This window comes from Eptatretus burgeri, chromosome 4, assembly GCF_056783735.1.
Source record: "Eptatretus burgeri isolate ZD-2024b chromosome 4, Ebu_testis_v1, whole genome shotgun sequence".
Lineage (NCBI taxonomy): Eukaryota > Metazoa > Chordata > Myxini > Myxiniformes > Myxinidae > Eptatretus > Eptatretus burgeri.
The window spans coordinates 2,680,343-2,700,232 of NC_140964.1; the positions used below are offsets into that span (position 1 = coordinate 2,680,343).

The 19,890-nt window shown below is 45.2% G+C and overlaps 1 protein-coding gene across 1 annotated transcript in view; it reads left to right on the forward strand.

The window, feature by feature from the left end:
- The first annotated feature begins 1,503 nt into the window (after nt 1–1,503).
- LOC147027339 (voltage-dependent L-type calcium channel subunit beta-4-like) overlaps nt 1,504–19,890 on the forward strand; it is an 87,290-nt gene continuing 68,903 nt past the window's right edge. The window contains exons 1-4 of the mRNA XM_085876121.1: nt 1,504–2,180; nt 11,004–11,074; nt 12,305–12,324; nt 16,986–17,066. Of these exons, the coding sequence (XP_085732247.1) occupies nt 2,152–2,180; nt 11,004–11,074; nt 12,305–12,324; nt 16,986–17,066 (201 nt within the window). The 5' untranslated portion in view covers nt 1,504–2,151. The remainder of the gene's footprint in view (nt 2,181–11,003; nt 11,075–12,304; nt 12,325–16,985; nt 17,067–19,890) is intronic.

Below are 19,890 nucleotides of genomic sequence, written 5' to 3' on the forward strand. Positions count from 1 at the left end.
ACCCCATTAACCGCCGGTATACATATCAGAAATGATCGAAGCACTTTGAACCGCAATGAATCACAGTCCTGGCAAATCACTCGGAAAGGCGAAACAACAACTTGGAAATGCAAGTGTCCAGAAATCCACTGAACAGTTTTTCCACAACATTCTTCTGATGTATGATGTGATATTTGGTGCCGAAAATTCACTGCGAACCAATTGGCAAAGAAAAGAAAACCATCATCAATTGATAGGGCACCCCATATCATGTTTGCAAAAGTGTAAAAGGTGGGTAGGGCATGCGGTTGTCAGCAACAAATACATTGGAGAATAGGAGGCGAGAGAGAAAAAGTGAAGAAGTTGGAAGGCGCAGGCAGACAAACGATGTACATACGGAAGAATGATTCTAGGGAGGGGTGATGGTGAGATGGCATATTTTTGCATTGTTGCATGTTTATGAAGATTGCTCCTTATTACACGTGTATGATTCTGAGAAGCCTGTGGAACCAACTTCCACATCCTCTTCAATTTCAATCTTCCCTCCAGGTCTTCAAGATGACTGTTCACCACCATCTCAGATAATCCCCAATCCAGAATCATGATCTTTTCTACTCTTGTCCCCTCCCCCCCAACCATAGCCCAATCCCTCCTCCTCCCAAATTTCCAGTTTTCCCCAGTCCTAAGAGTTTCCTTCTGTATCAATCTTGTCCACTCCATAAATCCTCTCCTGCCCCCCCCCCCATTCCTCCCCACACCTATTGTTTGTCCGCCTCCCTCTATCGTGGCCTTCAGCTCTGCTGTTGATGTTTCCCCCTCTCTCTGCTGTTTCGTTTATCCTGCTGCATCCTGATCCGTTGAGTGTACTCATACTAGCTCTTCCACGAGCCTCGACTACATATCCAGAAAAGTCTGTAAATGGTGCTCTCCACGTTGTAAATGATTGAAGTACATTTGCTCGGTCTTTTTTAACCAATGCATCATTACTGGAAACTTCTGCTCCCTTTGGGAGTAGCGTAGGGGAGGGGGGTGGGTCAGGGGGATAGTGGGGGAGGTGGGAAAATATATTTTGTTCCCTGGTTAATAATCCCCCCCCCCGTCTCCCTGGTTAATAACCCCCCCACGTCTGCAGTCGGGGTCAGGAAACGACTCCAACTGTATGGCACGTGCACAATGTTCCAGGTGAGCTAACAACACATGTGCAGAATCTGGTGGAGAGCGGCCCAGCCCTGTTTTTTCTATAATCTTCAGATGTACACACACATATTATATGCAGAGAATTGCCTTATTAGTCCCCTTCCAGTTTCGCCCGAGGGGATTAGATGTTTGCTCTCTGTCTGTCCGTCCCACCTGTGGTTTTTCCAACTTTTTTTCCCCCATAACCTTTAACATGTTCAACTGAAACTTGGTGAGTGGCTTTATTATGATAAGTTACAGAAGAAGTTCAAGTTTCAGGGCGTTTCATCAATTTTTCCCAGAGTTATGCCCTTTTTAGACTTAGAAAATATCACATTACACATCGGTCAGTGCTCAGCTGGCCTGACTCCACCCCATTGCATGACGCTCATTGGCTGGACAGCTGGCCTGACTCCACCCCATTGCATGACGCTCATTGGCTGGACAGTTGGCCTGACGCAACCCCATTGCATGACGCTCATTGGCTGGGCAGCTGGCCTGACTCCACCCCACTGCATGACGCTCATTGGCTGGACAGCTGGCCTGACTCCACCCCACTGCATGACGCTCATTGGCTGGACAGCTTGCCTGACTCCACCCCACTGCGTGACGCTCATTGGCTGGACAGCTAGCCTGACTCCACCCCACTCATTGGCTGGACAGCTGGCCTGACTCCACCCCACTGCGTGACGCTCATTGGCTGGACAGCTGGCCTGACTCCACCCCACTGCATGACGCTCATTGGCTGGACAGCTTGCCTGACTCCACCCCATTGCGTGAAACACTCCACCCCACTGGGTGGCGCTCATTGGCTGGACAGCTGGCCTGACTCCACCCCACTGCGTGACGCTCATTGGCTGGACAGCTTGCCTGACTCCACCCCATTGCGTGACGCTCCTTGGCTGGACAGCTGGCCTGACTCCACCCCCCCAAAAAAATCAAGTGCTGCCACGCACAGATCGGCAGGCTTCAGGTCGTCGGCCTGGGTGTTCGTCGATGTCCTTGTGCAATCAGAATGATCCGAGGTATGTACCTCCAATGTATTATTTATGCACATAAGCATGTTTTTGTTTCATGCATGTACGTTGGGTTATAAGCCAGTCCCCCCCCCCGCCCCCCCACAGCGGAAGACGGTGTTTTGCAATCACTTTTGTTTGTCTGTGTTTTATTTTTTTATTATTTGAGCTTTTGTCATCAAATATTCAACAAAGCTTTATGATGAGAATGTGGTCAAAATAATAATTTTCTTTAAATAATTTTCATTATTGTTGTTATTATTACTATAATTATTATTCGACCTTTTTTTTTTTTTTTTTTTTTTTTTTTTTTTTCTCAGCAACCACTTGTTTGATTCACACAAAATGACGAGGTGTTGGTTATGGGTGTAATGGGGTTCTCGTCGGGTGTCCACCCCAACACTCACACAATCAACACCTCAATGTCCAACCCAGACACAAAACCATATGTCCTTGTGCCTCGGAAACACAAAAACAACATCAAGCGCACACACAAATGCTCCCTCACACACAAACACCACCAGATCACGTGAAAGTAAAAACAAAAAAAGAGTGGAGCACCCCATCGATGATTTCATTTGATGATTATTTTGTTTGAGGTTTGCTAAATATAAAAGCACTCCTCCATTTGACCTCGAGCACCAGCACGTGACCGGAAATGAACGGTTTTATCAAAATAAAAACCGGACATGTGCCGAGTTTCGGCGTCTTGGCCTGAGGAAGCCAGCTGTGAAGCTGGTGAAACGTTGCCGAAGACCGGATCTGTTCTTGCTAATTTCTCAAATTAGTGGAGGAGATCTAGTTTCACTTTTGGTTGGAAGCGCCTTCTTCTTCTTTAATAATGTGCAATCCCAACAGCCCCAATCTTATACAAAAAAAAGAAAAAAATATATATGTATGTATATACATGTATATATATATATATATATATATATATATATATATATATATGTATATATATGTATATATATATGTATATATATATATATGTATGTATATATATGTATATATATATATATGTATATATATGTGTATATATATATATATATGTATGTATATATATGTATATATATATATATATGTATGTATATATCTATCTATCTATCTATCTATCTATCTATCTATCTATCTATACATGTATGCGTGTGTGTGTGTATATATATATATATATAGTTACGGCGGTGGAAATTCGCAATACACCATAAAGGGTCCTTGGATCAGTTATGACGCTAAGTTTATGTGCAGATAGTTCCCCACCGTTGTTTAAAGGGAATTCGTGTGATTCATCTGGCTGCGACTCTTTGAGATAGCCGTTTTTCTGTTCTATCGTTATTTTGGACCGTCCGAAGACTTCAAACGAAGGCCCCGTGAAAGGCCTACAACGGCGCGCGAGTTTTCCCGCCTTTTTGCGGTGCCGGGGCTGACGGGAGAGGCCGCGAGAGCTCGCTGGCGATTGGTGGATACGGGGTGTGAGGCGGCCGTGAGGAGGAAACACCCCTTATCGAGGAGCTTCTCGACATGGCTAGAGGAGAGGCGGAGCCAAAAAGGGGGTGGAGCAAAGGGGCGGAGCCCCATGCTATATAGGGCGGACCACACGCGGGCTCGCTCTCTCTTGGTGGACGTCGTGTTTGAGCTCTCCTCGCTCCTGCCTGGATCATCGCGTTGGATTCTTCCTCTCTCCTGCCTGGGACGTCGTGTTTGGACTCGTCGGGCTCTGGATCGTCGAAGTGGGCTCGGGATCGTCGAAGGCTCGTCTCTCCCTCTGGGCGCCAAGTCGTGAGGGTTGCGAGCAGTGGTCCCGGGTCGAGACGCGCATGAGAGGAGAGTGCCGGAGAGGGTTCGCCGACCGTCGCCCCTCGAGGGGGCAGGTAACCAGCACGGTCTCGCGGGCCTATTCGGTCACCCATGGCCCACGACCATAAAGGTTTACGAACCCCGTCTACCTCCCTGCCTATGGGGAGTGTTTTCCTGTTGCTTTTGTATGACTGATGTGACGCCGTGTCCCTGTTAAGTAAAACTGTTAAGTGCATGTACATTGCTCGTATTCGGTGGTAACGCTTTTCTTGTATATTGCATGATTCTTTGCTTGTGTTGTGTGTGCAATATGTGCTTTGTAATAAATGTCCTTGTTTGAAATGTATCCCGTTCGTAGTCTCTTTCCCCATTGAAAGTGCCATCTTGAATTGCGGAATAAATTAGTAGTGGGTTTTGAACACCCAGGTAAAGAAGATAATCAGATCCATCGAGGTCGGCGATAACACCGCTCTGTTATCACTGTAGCACGGAACGGACCGCTTAAGCGGTTCGTGTCCTTGGCCGACCTGTGGCGAGGTACGATCGCCCGGTCGACCACTCGCGCAGGTACTTAGGTAGGTCGAATTTGGCGAGCAACCCTATCCTGCGCGGGTAGGCAATTGGCACGATCGTGGTGAGGTTAACCCCCCACCCGTGACTGGCTCCTGGCGGTAGTTCCAGGAGGGTCACGACTGAATTGTCCGTCTGGTGGGCGACGCGGTTGCGATTGGAGTTACGCAGTCGCTCGCACGCCTGGCGAGCCAGAATTAGTTACGATATTGTTACGGCTGTGGTGATTCGCAGAACACCATATAGGTCCTTAGATCAGTTATGTCGATAAGTGTGTGTTCAGATAGATTTCCCCACCGATGTTTAACGGGCAATTATTCGTGTGCAGGGCTGTGATCTTTGAGGTAGCCGTTTTTCTTTTACTATCGTTATTTTGGACCAACCGCATTTCAACCACCACAACCGCCTTCAGAACAGCCACCTTAACCACAACCACCCAACCACACCACCCTCACGACCGCCACAAACCGCCAGCCACGCCACCATTACGAAAACCATCTTAACCACAACCACCCAACCACACCACCCTCACGACCACCACAAACCGCCAGCCACGCCACCATTATGAAAACCACCTTAACCACAACTGCCCAACCACACCACCCTCATGACCACCACAAAACGCCAGCCACGCCACCATTACGACAACCACCTTGACCACAACCACCCAAACACACCACCCTCACGACCGCCACAAACCGCCAGCCACGCCACCATTACGAAAACCATCTTAACCACAACCACCCAACCACACCACCCTCACGACCACCACAAACCGCCAGCCACGCCACCATTATGAAAACCACCTTAACCACAACTGCCCAACCACACCACCCTCATGACCACCACAAAACGCCAGCCACGCCACCATTACGACAACCACCTTGACCACAACCACCCAAACACACCACCCTCACGACCACCACAAAACGCCACCCATGCCACCATTACGACAACCACATTAACCACACCACCCTCACGACCACCACAAAACGCCGGCCACGCCACCATTACGACAACCACCGTAACCACCACCACGTTTCCACTTTGGCATACGGTTGCGAGAAGCCTGGCATTCGTCTGGGGAGAACGGACGACGGCCTCACCCCCCCCCCCCCAGCGACAAACCCTGCTAGCGGAACCAGACGCAATGAGGGCTCTGAAAAAGGCAAAGAAAGGCCCCGATCCAAGAGAAAAAAAAACGACCTTCTTCTGGAAGTTTCCCGCGCTTGCTGGAAGAAGGGGCGGGAAGCGAGGGCGGGGCGCCTGGGCTATAAAGCGGGCGCATGGAAACGTGGAGGTCTGTGAGTGGAGTTGTGGAGGTCTGGGAGCGGAGTCGAGCTACGGTCTGGGAGTTGCGGTCTGGGAGTGTAGTGGAGTCTGTCGGCCTCCCGTTGGTCGACGGAGGGGTGGTGGAGTTGGAGAAAAGGAGTCGCCAGCAGTAAGAAGTGTGTGGAGGAGAGGGAAGAGAGCTGTGTCAGAGTTGTGGGCAGTTGTGTGGAGCTGCGCGCGCTGGGGGCTGGATCAGCCTGGAGTCCGGAGTCAGTGAAGAGCGGGAGAGATTGGAGCGCAGCGGAGCCAAGGTGCGCGGCCTGCCATACCGTGCCTAACCGTGGGTCACTGGAGAGGGAACGTCAAGGGTAGCCCCAGCGAGTCACCACGAGGGTGAAGGTAACCAGCCCGGCCTCTCGGAGCCTTTGCGGTCTACCCAGCTCCGTGCTCATAAAGACCTCAAGAGGTCCAGTCTACCCCTTGTCTTTGATGGGGGTTTTTCCTTTGTTTATTTGCATGAAAGTTGTGGCACCATGTCCGCAAGTAAAACCTGTTGTTAAGTGCATGTGTGTACATAATACATAGACGGTGGTAGCTCTTTTGCATGGGTGCTTTTGTTTTGCCTTGTTTGATCACAAAGTGCATGCCTGCATTCGTGCCATTGCCAATAAATGTGCTTGTTTGAATGTTGACCCGTTCGTTGCGTCCTCTTCCCTTAATTGAGCTGCCATTCTGCGTTCGGAATATACCGTGGTGCCCCCAGAATCCGAACGCCCCATTGTTTGAACAAATTGGAATCCGAACAATTTTTTCGAGAAAATTTTGCCCTAAAAACCGAACACATTTTCGAAAACCGAACACAACGTAGCGTTCATGTTTGTTCACGTGCGTCTCCCCCGCCTGTTCGACCCGCATCTTCGCGCTTTGTTCATTCAGTTCGTCGGTGGAAGTACTCATGAAAGCATCTCCCATGTGTCGATTGCTACTTTACCTCGTGTTTTCACCTTGATTTGTGCATTTTTTTTTCCAATTATCACCCTTGTGCATTCATCATGGCACCCAAGAAGAGCAGTGAAGCAAATAGGAATAAGAGGAATTCCGTGAGAACGACAATCGAGTTGAAGAAAGAACTTATCGCTAAGCATGAGAGCGGTACGCGTGTATGTGATCTCGCTGCCATGTTCGAGCTGCCGAAATCGACCGTGTGTAGGAATCTGAAAAATAATTAAGCGATAAAAGCGCAAAAACCCGTCCTGAAGCGAACTCATTCAATGAACCCTCTGACGAATCGGCTTTAACGAACTCAACGTTTTTTTCCGCGAGCATGGTAGTGACGTCATGCTGTGTCACCATTACGTCTTCACCTCTTGATTCTCTCCCGTGGAACCGTGTGGTGAAAACGGCACGTTTGTGACTCCACAGAGTGTACTGGGATATAAAACACCATTTGGTGCTTCATGGTTAATTACATACCTCCACCAAGCTGAACAGTTTACGTTTTGGATCCCAATGGCCACTGATAGGCTGGAGCTGCATCCAGACCTGATAGAAGAAGCGACGATGCTCCTGCTCATCCCCCAGCTTTGGACAAAGATTGATGACCCAGAAAAGGTCTTTTACTCATCTTATTTTACCTTAAACATGGGTAATATCAGTTGAAAGTGTCTTGAAAGTGGGTTTTCTTCGGGTCCAGGAACGGATTAATTCACTTTCCATTATTTCTTATTGGGAAAATAGTTTTGGAATCCGAACTTTTTGGAATCCGAACAGCCTCTTGGAATGAATTAAATTCGGATTCTGGGGGCACCACTGTAGTTGGTTTTTAAATAACCGATAATAGAATTGGGTCCAACGGGGCCTCGCGATAATACCCCGCTCGGTTATCCCAAAACGAAGCGAGCTGCTTAAACGGCTCGTTTCCAAGTGGCCCCATTGAGATACAGTCTCTCTGTAGTCTGCCCGCGCGATTAATTAGGTATATCGACAATTTGGCAATTGACCCTGTAGCGCGGGTAGAATGTTGACTCGGCTGTGGTGTGCTTAAAAACACACCCGTAGCGGGATTTCGGCGTTTTATCCGGAAAGCTGCAAATAGATTGTCCGTTCGGTGGGCGAGAGCAGCCGCCATTGGCGAGAAGCGGTCGTCCACACGCCGGCGGGCGGAAATCTACAACAATATAAATACAATTTCAAGTTTTTGTTTGTTTGTCTACACGCGCTCATCCCCTGAAAAGTGAAAGATAGGAGGAAACCTCTACAACAAATAATATCGGGACATGCTCCGGGAAGGTTATAGGGGAGGTGGTGAGGCCCATCAAGCTTGGGGGGGGGGGGGTTCCCCCTCACCAACCCCCTAAGGCTATGACTGCCGTGGCCCAGTAGGGGACTGATACTGGGCTCGCGTCAGACCGATGTACAGAAGATTAAATTCATTCAAAAAGATCCCGGGCAACACGGGTGCATTCACCGCGTGTGTGTGTGTGTGTGTGTGTGTGTGTGTGTGTGTGTGTGTGTGTGTGTGTGTGTGTGTGTGTGTGTGTGTGTGTGTGTGTGTGTGTGTGTGTGTGTGTGTGTGTGTGTGTGTGTGTGTACACATCTATCTATCTTCCATCATGTCTGCATACATGGTAAAAATTATGACATCACAAGTCACATGGTTTGGTGGCCATCCAGGATAGAAAAACGCACCTTATCCGATAAACACGAAACTTCAAATACGTATTCCACTGCAGGATTAGAGGCAGAATGTAAATTTATGATGTCCTCAGTCACATGGTTTGTCAGCCATCTTGGATTGAAAATTAATAAATTTTAAAAATCTTCTTCTCCAGAAGGGCTGGACAGATTGAGGCAAAAATTCACACACACTTTCCATAAGACATCCTTTCACAAGTTTGTTAATTTCTTATTGATAGGTCACATGGTTTGGTGGCCATATTGAATTTACCCTAAAACCTTCAAACATTTTCTCCAGAACGGCTGGTCAGATGAAGGGGAAACTTCACATACCTATTGCACACGGGTTGGGAATGTAAGTTTGTTAATGAATAATTGATAGGTCACATGGTTTGGCAGCCATGTTGGATTCAAGAATAATATTAAATATTGTTTTCTCTCGAACCACATAATCTATAGAAGCAAAACTTGGCAACTATAATCTACCCCCATGCCTGCATATACGGTAAAAATTATGATGTCACAAGTCACATGGTTTGGAGGCCATCTTGGATAGAAAAACGCACCTTGTCCGATCAACACGAAACTTAACAAGCATGATCCACTTCCCCATTAGAGGGAGAATTTAAATTTATGTTGTAATCGGTCACATGGTACGGCAGCCATATTGAATTGAAAATTAATAACTTTAACAGTCTTCTTCTCTGAAACGGCTGAACAGATCAAGGCGAAACGCTACATGTATGACCGCCTCTCCATGACGAACAAAAATATCCCCCCTCCCTTTTGATGTATGACATCGTTTGGCAGCCATATTGGATTGAAGGAAAAATATTAATTAATGTTTACTCTGGAACCGCAACATCAATAAATGTGAAACTTCAAAGAGATGATGCAGCAGACATGTGGAATGAAGGGTTTGAATTTCAACTCAATCGGCCCCAAGGTTTGGCAGCCATGTTGGATTAAAGGAAAAATATTAAGTAATATTTACTCTGGAACTGCTGAATAAATATTTGCGAAACTTCACAATTATAATCAAGTCTTCATGGGGAACATAGTTTTAAAATTTCAACCCGATCGTCCACTCGGTTTGGCAGCCAGAATTATTTAATTATTTGAATCTGAAAACTTTAGATTTGTTGTTTTTTTCCAGAAGGCTCACTTGGCTGCAACTGCATGTGTTTGAGGGTACAGGAACAGCAATTCAATTCATACCGATGATGGCTCCAGGAAAAATGGTCAACTGTGTGCAAAATAAATAGATGGAATGTGGCCTGTTCTTCAGTCCATAACTTGTGAATCCCACAACGTAGAGAAACGTGTGGGGGCTCATCAGGCGGTAGTTGTATCAAAGGCAGACGTCTGGGTACCCGGTCATCACTACCAGCAGTTATAAAGTCGCAGTTCTAGTTATTATTATTGAACAACATCAGTTGTGTGATCCATTTTAATGTTCGGTGAACTGGGATGACAATATTATCCGAACAACCAAACAATTTTTTTTCTCTTTTCAAGCAAATTTAAATCAACATTTTGAAAGTTGCAATTCAGGGCAGTATGCACAGTAGGTATATACGTATCATGTAGATAATAATGGTGGAAGGAGTTTTATTTTTAGTTCCTCCATCATTTAGTAACTGCCTAAATTTCCTTATTATCCTAGGTTTTCATCACCATCATAATCATCATGTGCAATGGCCTATGCAGAGCGTTGGTGCTGCCAAAAGCAGTTACTCGGCTACATTCCTGATCAGATCACCACTCCGACTCAGGAAGTTTTGGCAGCAATTTGTAATTTCTTCACGGTGCCAGCAATAGCTCCCCTACTTTTCGTGAAGGATACCATGGAATCGTTAATCTCCACTAACTAATGCTGGCAGACAGAACTCCCAATTTGATGTCCACACGTTGATAAATCATCCTGCCCATGAAACACCAGGAAGGCTGTATATTTGCACCAGGAAGGAAGGAAGCACCAGGAAGGCTCTGTCTTACAAAGTATAGCTGAGTCGGGATGCAAACCCAGGCTGGACAGCTTAGAAGTGATTGTGCAGGTCTCTAGGCCATCCTGCCAGCCCGATCTGAGGTTTTAAGGGGCTATAAATGGATCACTTTCGAAATTGACCTGGATTTATAATTGACACAAACCTCCCTTGATAATGATCAAGATTTGTTCTTCCACAAACACCAAGAATTCTGTCTGCTGAGAAAATCAGAGGCGAGAGAGAGTTTGTTCACCAATTCAACTTGGGTTGGCCTCTTTGTTGTGACCATTTGAACACTTAAATCATGATATTTGGGCCATGCCATACCAAGTTATCCACTGTCGCCAAATGGCCTTGTCCTGCAGGCAATCTATGTGTAAGCCCCTTTATGAGCCTATGATAATTATTTTGAAAAGCAATCCAGTGCAGTTCATGAAACTGCTTCGGGAATTGTAAAAAAACATGTCCTGGTCGATTGAAGTTTCCAGACAATACTATATCTTTCTCAAACTCTGGATTTTACTGTTTGCAGGAAATCTGGACTATCAAGCATGGGACTTGGAGATGGAGCATCACGAAGATCGACTCCTACACCAACGTATGGTAATTACTACTCGTGGGGTTTTGGGGTGAGGGGAGAAGGGTGCTTCTTCAACACGCGTGGATCAATAATCCATTGACCTTGTTCATATATGAGAGCAATGGTCATTGAATACACATCATGACAATCACGTCTATCACCCATGATGGCAGCCATGGTCAATATCTTACCTACTGACTGCAGGTGTTTGCAATGGGAAATAAAAATGGAAACTTCCTCTCCAGTTTTGAGAAAATGGAGCTTTACTCTACCAGACGAACCTGGTGTTGGCTTATCGGTTAGGGTGGTGGCTTGGGTTCCAAGGGTCCTGAGTTCGAGCTCCGTTTGCCAATGAATTATTACCAGGGGGTTGACTCAGCCTGTCATCCTTCCAAGGTCGGTGAAATTAGCACCAGTCTACTGGTAATAAGGGCACTGCATCAGTGGCATAGCTGTGCCCCTAACCAATGATGCAACCAGCAGCCAAAAAGGCAGCACACGATGGAAAATCTACCAGACCAATGAACGGCCTCTTAGTTGCTCTACCCGACCTCCCGACCCCATCCCTCCCACCACAATGAAATACTGAGTGAGATTTACAAAGTACATTGTGGGCACAGACTTGCCTTTATGATAATCATGGAATTAATGGATGGAGGATGAGGAAGCACCTTGAGAGATTAACTTGTTGCCAATTGTACTTTTATTTAGTCTCATCGGTAATAAAAATAAATATTTTTGTTTCCTGTTTCTTCTCAATGTAAACCATTCTTTCTAATGTACAATTTATCTTTAATACCTCACCCTGTGGTCTCTCTTCCCTCACCCTCCACCTTCCCACTTGCCTCACCTTGCAACCTCTATTTTGTCTCATCCTTCTCTTTGTCTCTCTGTGTCTGTCTCTCTCTCTCTCTGTGTCTGTCTCTCTGTCTCTGTCTCTGTCTCCTCTGTCTCTCTCTCTCTCTCTCTCTCTCTCTCTCTCTCTCTCTCTCTCTCTCTCTCTCTCTCTCTCTCTCTCTCTCTCTCTCTCTCTCTCTGTCTCTCTGTCTCTCTGTCTCTCTGTCTCTGTCTCTGTCTCTGTCTCTGTCTCTGTCTCTGTCTCTCTGTCTCTCTGTCTCTCTGTCTGTCTTTCTATCATTCTCTCCCCCCCCTCTCTTTCCTATATACTTTTTTTTTCCCTCACTACTAAATGCAGGTGTTATTTCAGCAGTCAGTCTTGTGATTAATGTTAACTCCCTCTTGTTTTCTTTCAGGGAAGCAGAAACAGAGATCGGTGAGTATGGGGATTTGCTATTTATTATAACACAGGAATCTAAGCCATAATTATTGATTAATTAATGAAATGTGTTCATCTTTCTGCTCTAATTATTATTATTATTATTATTATTATTTTGAGATGTACTTACGAACCAACATTTTCGTGTCCATAATACATTATTTCCTTATCTTGTAAATCTTCTTTATTATCTTGTAAATAAATCTTGTAAATCTCTGCACCTATATTAGTTGATGATCCAGCAATGTGCTGTTGTGAACTGGGTATTAATTAAACGAGTCCGTGCCCGTAAAAAAATAAAAAATTTAATGAATAAATATTCAAACCGCAAGCAACAAACAACAACCACACAGGCCGTTTCTTCACTCTCGCATGCCTGTACGTGCGTGGCGCGGAAGTTCGCATATCACAGTTACGATGATTCGCAATTTAGGTTTTAATGGCCAATTATTCAATTAGCGCCAACGTATTTTGCCTTTTCGCAATGTCATCTCAAGGGAAAACACAAAGAGAAGAGAAGAGAGAGAAAAAAAATTACTTCCTTGTTCGGAGCATACCAGCACTCTGATGTTACCGAAATTTATACACCGTCTCATATGAAAACGATCATAACTTGCAGCATTGTGTTTATCTATAAATGCGCATAAGAAATCGAGAAATTATTAGAATACACGAAGTCATCACTCTCCGGAAGTCCGTACGTTGTAACACGTAATGGGGAACGCGGCTGAGCTTCCCTTCCCCATCAGCCACGCCCACGCAACAACGTGTCTTGTCATTGGTTTTGTAAATAAATGGCCATAACTTGGGAAGCACTTGTCCGATTAATATCAAACCTTGAAAAGGCACATCCTCAGGTCCCCAGCAATACACTTGGCAACTTTCAATTAGATCGGACCAGTGGTTGTCGAGAAACAGCGGTCACACACACACACACACACACACACACACACACACACACACACACACACACACACACACACACACACACACACACACACACACACACACACACACACACACACACACACACACACACACACACACACACACACATTGCTGGAATTATAGATAGGTGGCTCGCAATACCTTATGTTCCTGGAACATTTATTTGACAGATTTAAGGCGACATTTAACTCGACCTCATTTTAGAAGGGCACCCTGATCTCAATGATTAAGCCATTCATTCAATTCTTTGCAAGTAAATAAGTTACTGAAAATTGTCCCTCGAAACTGTTTCTTGATGTTGATATATTTCGTGTCCAACACCGAAAATGGATTAAAACAATAATCTTGGACCACCGTGAAGTTTAACATATCGGATTACCGTAATATTCATGCAGCGAGCGTATGAGAATCTGTTTCGCTTTCAGAAAAAAATCCACTCTGGTTTTTCTCCTTTATGGCAATGGAAGTGCAACTGATATCATGAATACCTTGCCAATTGGCCTTACACTGAAAACTGAAATGATATGGATTACGGAATATGATCTATTGCAGTCACACATACACTTTATCATTCGCTGTGATGTGTCATACGTACTGTGACTCTGCTTCTGGACTTCTACCCACCTTTAAGGACATCCCTATATACCCTTGTGATCCTGGAAATGTTTAGCCAAAAATGATTGATTTCTCCCTGAAACTTTACACAATCATATTGAATGATTTGCTTGCATTTACAAACATTAGTACTCGTATGTGCAAAAATAATGTCATCAACTTTGTTCCCTGTATCACATGCAACATTTAACAAGGAAAAATAAGGAGCTTCTTCAGTTTTCCTCCCCTTCTTTCTGCCCATGATACACTGAATCCTGTGGTGAGGCAGTTGCTTTGAAACAACTTGCCTTCTCTTCCTGGAAAGCAAATCTGACAGAAGGCAATCTCGGTGCTTTCCAAATAGTCTGCAACAAGTGTGTGTTCACTCTCAGGAAAGCCAGAAAACAACATCTGTCCATCCTCAAAAATGAACTTTCAAACTTGACTCCCTCCTCTAAAATCTGGTGGAACCTCGTTAAGTTTGTCTCTGGAGTACGCTCCCCTTCCATCCCTTCCCTCTCTTCAAATGACACCACAGCCGACTCTTGTGAGAAGGCCGAATGCCTCAATTCTGTGTTTGCTTCCAAATCTTGTGTCCCCAACCCCTCACTTATGGTAACCACCCTTCCCATTCATACCCAACTGCTCCTGGACTCTGTCTTTTGGAGCTGAGAAGGTGGCAAAGGTTCTTTCAACGCTCGACTCTGACTCTGCTGCTTGAGCGGACGGCATCAGCTCCTGTGTACTAAAAACCTAACCTGCTGTGCTGCTCTTGCAAATCCTATTTCTGCTCCATTCACCCTCTCATTTGCCCAAGGTGATATTCCATCTGCTTGGAAGTCAGTTAACGTTGTTGCATTGCATAAAAAGGTGAAAAAACGGATCCACTGTACGACAGACCTCTCAGCTTTCTTCCAATCATCACAAAGGTCATGGAATTCAACATTGCAGTTGACATCAAATCATTCCTTTTCTCAAACGGCCATATCTAATTCCCTGCCTTCCTTCTCGAAAGGTCCCTGTCGTGTAAAGTCGTGAAAGTCCCTGGAGTGTCCATCTTGTATACCCCATGTTCCCTGCCCCATCCCTCTCCCTTCCACAGATCTTGTAATGTCTCTGTTCCCCACTGTTTTGTTCTTCCCTCTCCCACCCCTCTTGTCTCCTGCCCCCCTTGTTGTGTGTTGTGTGTTAGCTCTCATACAAGCCTCGACAATGTATATGGAAAAAAAGATCTCATCAACTTGGATTCATACCTCGTCACTCGACCTTGGACATGCTGCTTCTGCTATCCCAACAATGGATGGGGGCCTTCATTGTCAGACATGAGATCAGGGCAGTCTCTCTCGACATATCTAGTGCTTTTGATACAGTCTGGCATCCCACCTTGCTTTCCAAGCTCTCTGCCTATGGCATCCAAGGCCAACTCCACACGTGGCTTACTAACTTCCTCTACTCTTGTGGCCAATGTGTGCACTCAACGGAATCCTTTCCTCTCCTCTCTCCATCAAGGCTGGAGTGCCCCAAGGGAGTGTTCTGGGATTAGTCCCATTCCTGATCTTCATCAATGATCTCTCAGACGCTCTGGAAAATCCAATCATTCGAAAGGTCATGGAATCCAACATCACAGTTGACATCAAATCCTTTCTTTTTCTAACGGCCAGGGACCTGACCCTGGGAATCCCAACACCTTTATTCATTTGCTGATGACTCCACCTTCTCTTGTGACATCCCTCATCCATTGGATATGCAGGCAGCAGTCTCTTCCCTCTCTCCAGACCTTGACAGAATCACAAGCTTGTCAAACACCTGGAATATGTCTTTCAATCTTGACAAATCTCACACTCTCACTATTTCTCTCTCTGAAAGGACTGTCTGGCAAACCTTCCTATCGACTTTCTCAACAATCCTCTTGAAAAAGTTCAGTCGCTCAAACTTTTGAGCCTCAATATCAGCGATGATCTTTCTTGGGCAAACCACATTTCAAAGTTGTCCTCCAAAGTCAGCTATGAACTGGGCCTCCTCCATCATGCAAAGTCCTTCCTTGGCACACCTGAACTTCTATCCACCTACAAGGCCTTCATCAACAGCTTGATGGAGTACTGCTCTCCTCTCTCGGCTGACACCCTACAGAGATTTGCCTTATGATTTCCAAACACATACATACAGAGATTGCCTTGGGGTAGCTTGAAGCCTTGCACATATTCTGAAGTACCTAAACCCAAAATTTGGGGCCTCTGCGTGCTCCGGTTCGGTCAGGAAAGAATAATGTATGAAAAAACACACTAACACTTGAAAATATTTACAAGAGTTGCATCAATGATTTGGATCGTGGGGTGAAGAGTGGGCTTTCCAAAATTTTCAGATGACACAAAGCTTGGAGGGAAGGTGGATAGCAGAGGGGGTGGTGATCAGATTCAGTAAAGTATTGATACTTCCCTAGATTGGGAAAAAGATTGGCAGATGTAATTTAACCTGAGCAAGTGGAAGGTGTTGGGGATGGGAATGAACAATGAAAATAGAGATTACACGATGCAAGGGGTAATTTTGGAGCGTGTCACAGAGGAGAAGGATCTGGAGGTGGTCACAGATATTGGGGAGTGATGGGGGTGTAATTCCATTGATCCCAGGGATAGTAAGGCTAAACTACCTGGATGAGGACCAGCTGAGGGAGGCAAGATTTTACTCATGGGAAACGAGGAGATTCCATGGAGATGTTTAAGGTAATTAAAGGTACGCACAAAGTAAATGCAAAACAGTTTTTTCCACAAAATACCTTGGGAGTGATGGGACCACGGGCCATCCATCGCCTGAGAGTAAAGGAGAGTTAAAATGGTAGTGAGGCAGGGGACTTTTACTCAGAGTGGTTAACACATGGAATGGTCTCCGGGTAGGGCAGTGGCAGAGAAACGACGGTAGATAAGTAGAAATTGGAATTTAATTGGTACCTTATGAGGTGAGAAACTTTTAAATTGGAATCTTGAGATAGGAAACTTAAGATAACAAACTAAATATCATTTTATTTCCTTGTGGTTTCCATTGAATGTAGTGATGCCATGTGACAAGCTTGTATGTATTTCTTCTTTCTCTCTTTCTTTCCTTTTCTTTTCATTCTTTAGACAGATGGTACTCCACCTTACGATGTGGTACCCTCCATGCGGCCCGTGGTGTTTGTGGGACCTTCGTTGAAGGGTTACGAGGTAATAAGAAAATTAAAACCAAAGCCAAAATAAATGCTGATGGGACCGATATCATGATTGCCATCAATATGAAGAAATAAACCAGCAAACTGTTGATGCACTCTGACTGTATAAAGGTTGAAAAGCATTGCTCAGCATGACATGACTTCAACCACAAAAAAACAACCATACAGTATCTGATTACACTGAACAACAAAATTTTTTTACTGGAGATGTGTAAAGTGATTTAGACTAATTTGGGTACGCTGATTTCAAAAATCATAACCGTTTTGCTGTATCACGTCAGGATTTTCAGTAACAGAAATATTCCCATTGCCTAGAAGTCAGGATTTCAATGAAATTTACAAAAATTCATTTATTCATTTATTTCATCATGAATGCTTCAAAATTATAGAAATTACAGAAAAACTCCACTAGAATGTAATTAAAAATGCTTTAGGCATTTGGCTTTGCGTTTGTGCTGCTCTGTGTCAGTTTCACGATGCAGGAACCAGCAGAAATCGCCCATCATGTTCGGGTTGTGCCGCCCTTGGTAACGCGTCTTCATGAGTGAAATCTCTTGGTGGAATCGCTCGCCGTGCTCGTCCGAGACTGCTCCCAAGTTGTCAGGGAAGAAGTTCAGGTGCTGGTGTAGGAAATGGATTTTCAGGGACATCCTGGAGCCAAGTTTCCTGAAGGACTCCAGCAGCTGCTGCACTATTTCTTCATAGTTGTCCGCGCGCTCGTTCCCCAAGAAGTTGTCCGTCACAGCTTTGAAGCTCCTCCACGCTGCCAGCTCTTTGGGGTTTAGAGTTGTCGGAAAAGTTTCGTCCTTCATAATCTGTCGGATTTGCGGTCCAACAAAGACACCAGCCTTGATCTTGGCCTCCGACAAGGTGTTGCCAAACTTTTCCTTGAGGTATAAAAACCCACGCCCATTCAGATCCATTGCCCGTACAAAACTTTTCATCAAGCCGAGCTTTATGTGGAGTGGTGGAAGGAAAACCTTGGCTGGGTCGACAAGGGCGACATGCTTCACGTTGTGTCGACCAGGTACATGCTCTTTTCGCTCTTCCCAATCTTTCTTCGTCCAGTGATTCTTGTCGTCTCTGCTATCCCAGAGACAAAGGAAGCACATGTATTTCGTGTAGCCTGACTGCAGCCCTAACAACAGCGCCACCACTTTCAAGTCTCCGCAGATGTGCCAGTTGAAGTCATTGTACTTGATGGAATCAAGCAGCTGCCGCATAGTCTCATAGGTCTCTGTCATGCCGAACGCGTGAGCCAGTGGGACTGATGGTTTCTCTTGCCATTGTGGAGCAAAACAGCCTTCAAGCTGTTCTTCCCCGAGTCGATGAAGAGGCGCCAGTCTGCAGGATCGTGATCACACCCAAGTTCTTTCAACAGACCGTTGATGTCACTGCAGAATGTCATCGTGTCTTCCATCTCAAAGAACTCAGCCATGTCTCTGTGACGTGCTCTGAACAAGGATATCTTGGTGTTAGGTTCAAGTAGATTCCACTGCTGCAGCCTTGATCCAAGCAGCTCTGCCTTCGCCTTTGACAGCGAGAGATCTCTTACAAGATCATTTAAGTCTCCCTGGTTCAGAAGGTGTGATTCTTGAGTGTCGGGTTCAAAAGGTTCATCATCACCATCCTCTTCACCACTGCTTACAGCTATGTTCTGATCAGCTGGAGGTGTTGGAACGGGGTTCTCGTCATCATGAGGCACAGGTTTACGAGCAGAGACGCAGTCAGCGTACTTGATGTGACCTTTATTCTTCTTGTTGAAGCCGGCGATGCTTGTGCAGCAGAAATAACAATCATGATGATTCTGCGGCTCACGCCATATCATGGGCACCGCAAATGGCATGCTCGCGCGCTTGCCCACCAACCACTGAGTCAAGGTTGTGTGACAGCTTGTGCAGCAGATGTGTGGTGCCCAGCTCTGTTCTTGGTCCCCCACCTTACACCCGAAGTAGTGAAAGTAGGTGGCCTTCATTTTCACTGCTGTAGATATACTTCGCTGTTGATCTTTTTTGGTATACCGACCACAGACATAACAGAAGTTGTCAGGATGATTGGTACAGGAACGCCTACTCATCTTTATCTGAAAGAAAGAAATATAACACAAGTTAACAACAATTGTATGAAATAGACATGTTAAAGACATATGTAAATTTCATTGAAATCCTGACTTCTAGGCAATGGGAATATTTCTGTTCCTGAAAATCCTGACGTGATACAGCAAAACGGTTATGATTTTTGAAATCAGCGTACCCAAATTAGTCTTAATCACTTTACACATCTCCAGTAAAAAAACATTTTTGAAATTTGTTGTTCAGTGTTAGCGGAGAACGAGATCGCTTGTATCCCTGAAAGACTTTCCTAATTCAGATTTCCTTTTGGCTCAATGACCTCTCTCTGTCACTGTCTTATTAATCTACATTATCATACCCTTTAATCATTGAAACCGAAACTAAGTATCATGTAAACACATAATATATACTCCTAAAGTATTATTCGCTTATCTGGTATTTAAATTCCTTATAAGGTATTGTTGCCGTCCATCCGTCTCCTATTTCGACTTCTCCGGCCAAACCGCTGGGCTGACCTGGCTGAAATTTGGCAGCAACATTCCTCTCGTGATTGGTAACATCTTTTCCAGACCCACCAGTCAGAATGCTATAAAATTTGGGTTACAACAGTAGGCCAGGGTCTTGATGTTAAAATGTGGAGGTCATGCCGATCACCTGACCAGAAGTGTGTCAAAATGGTGGACTTGGTCAATTTTGGGGAAAATTGCATAAATTCCTTCAAAAACCTTCTCCTTCAGACCAACCAGT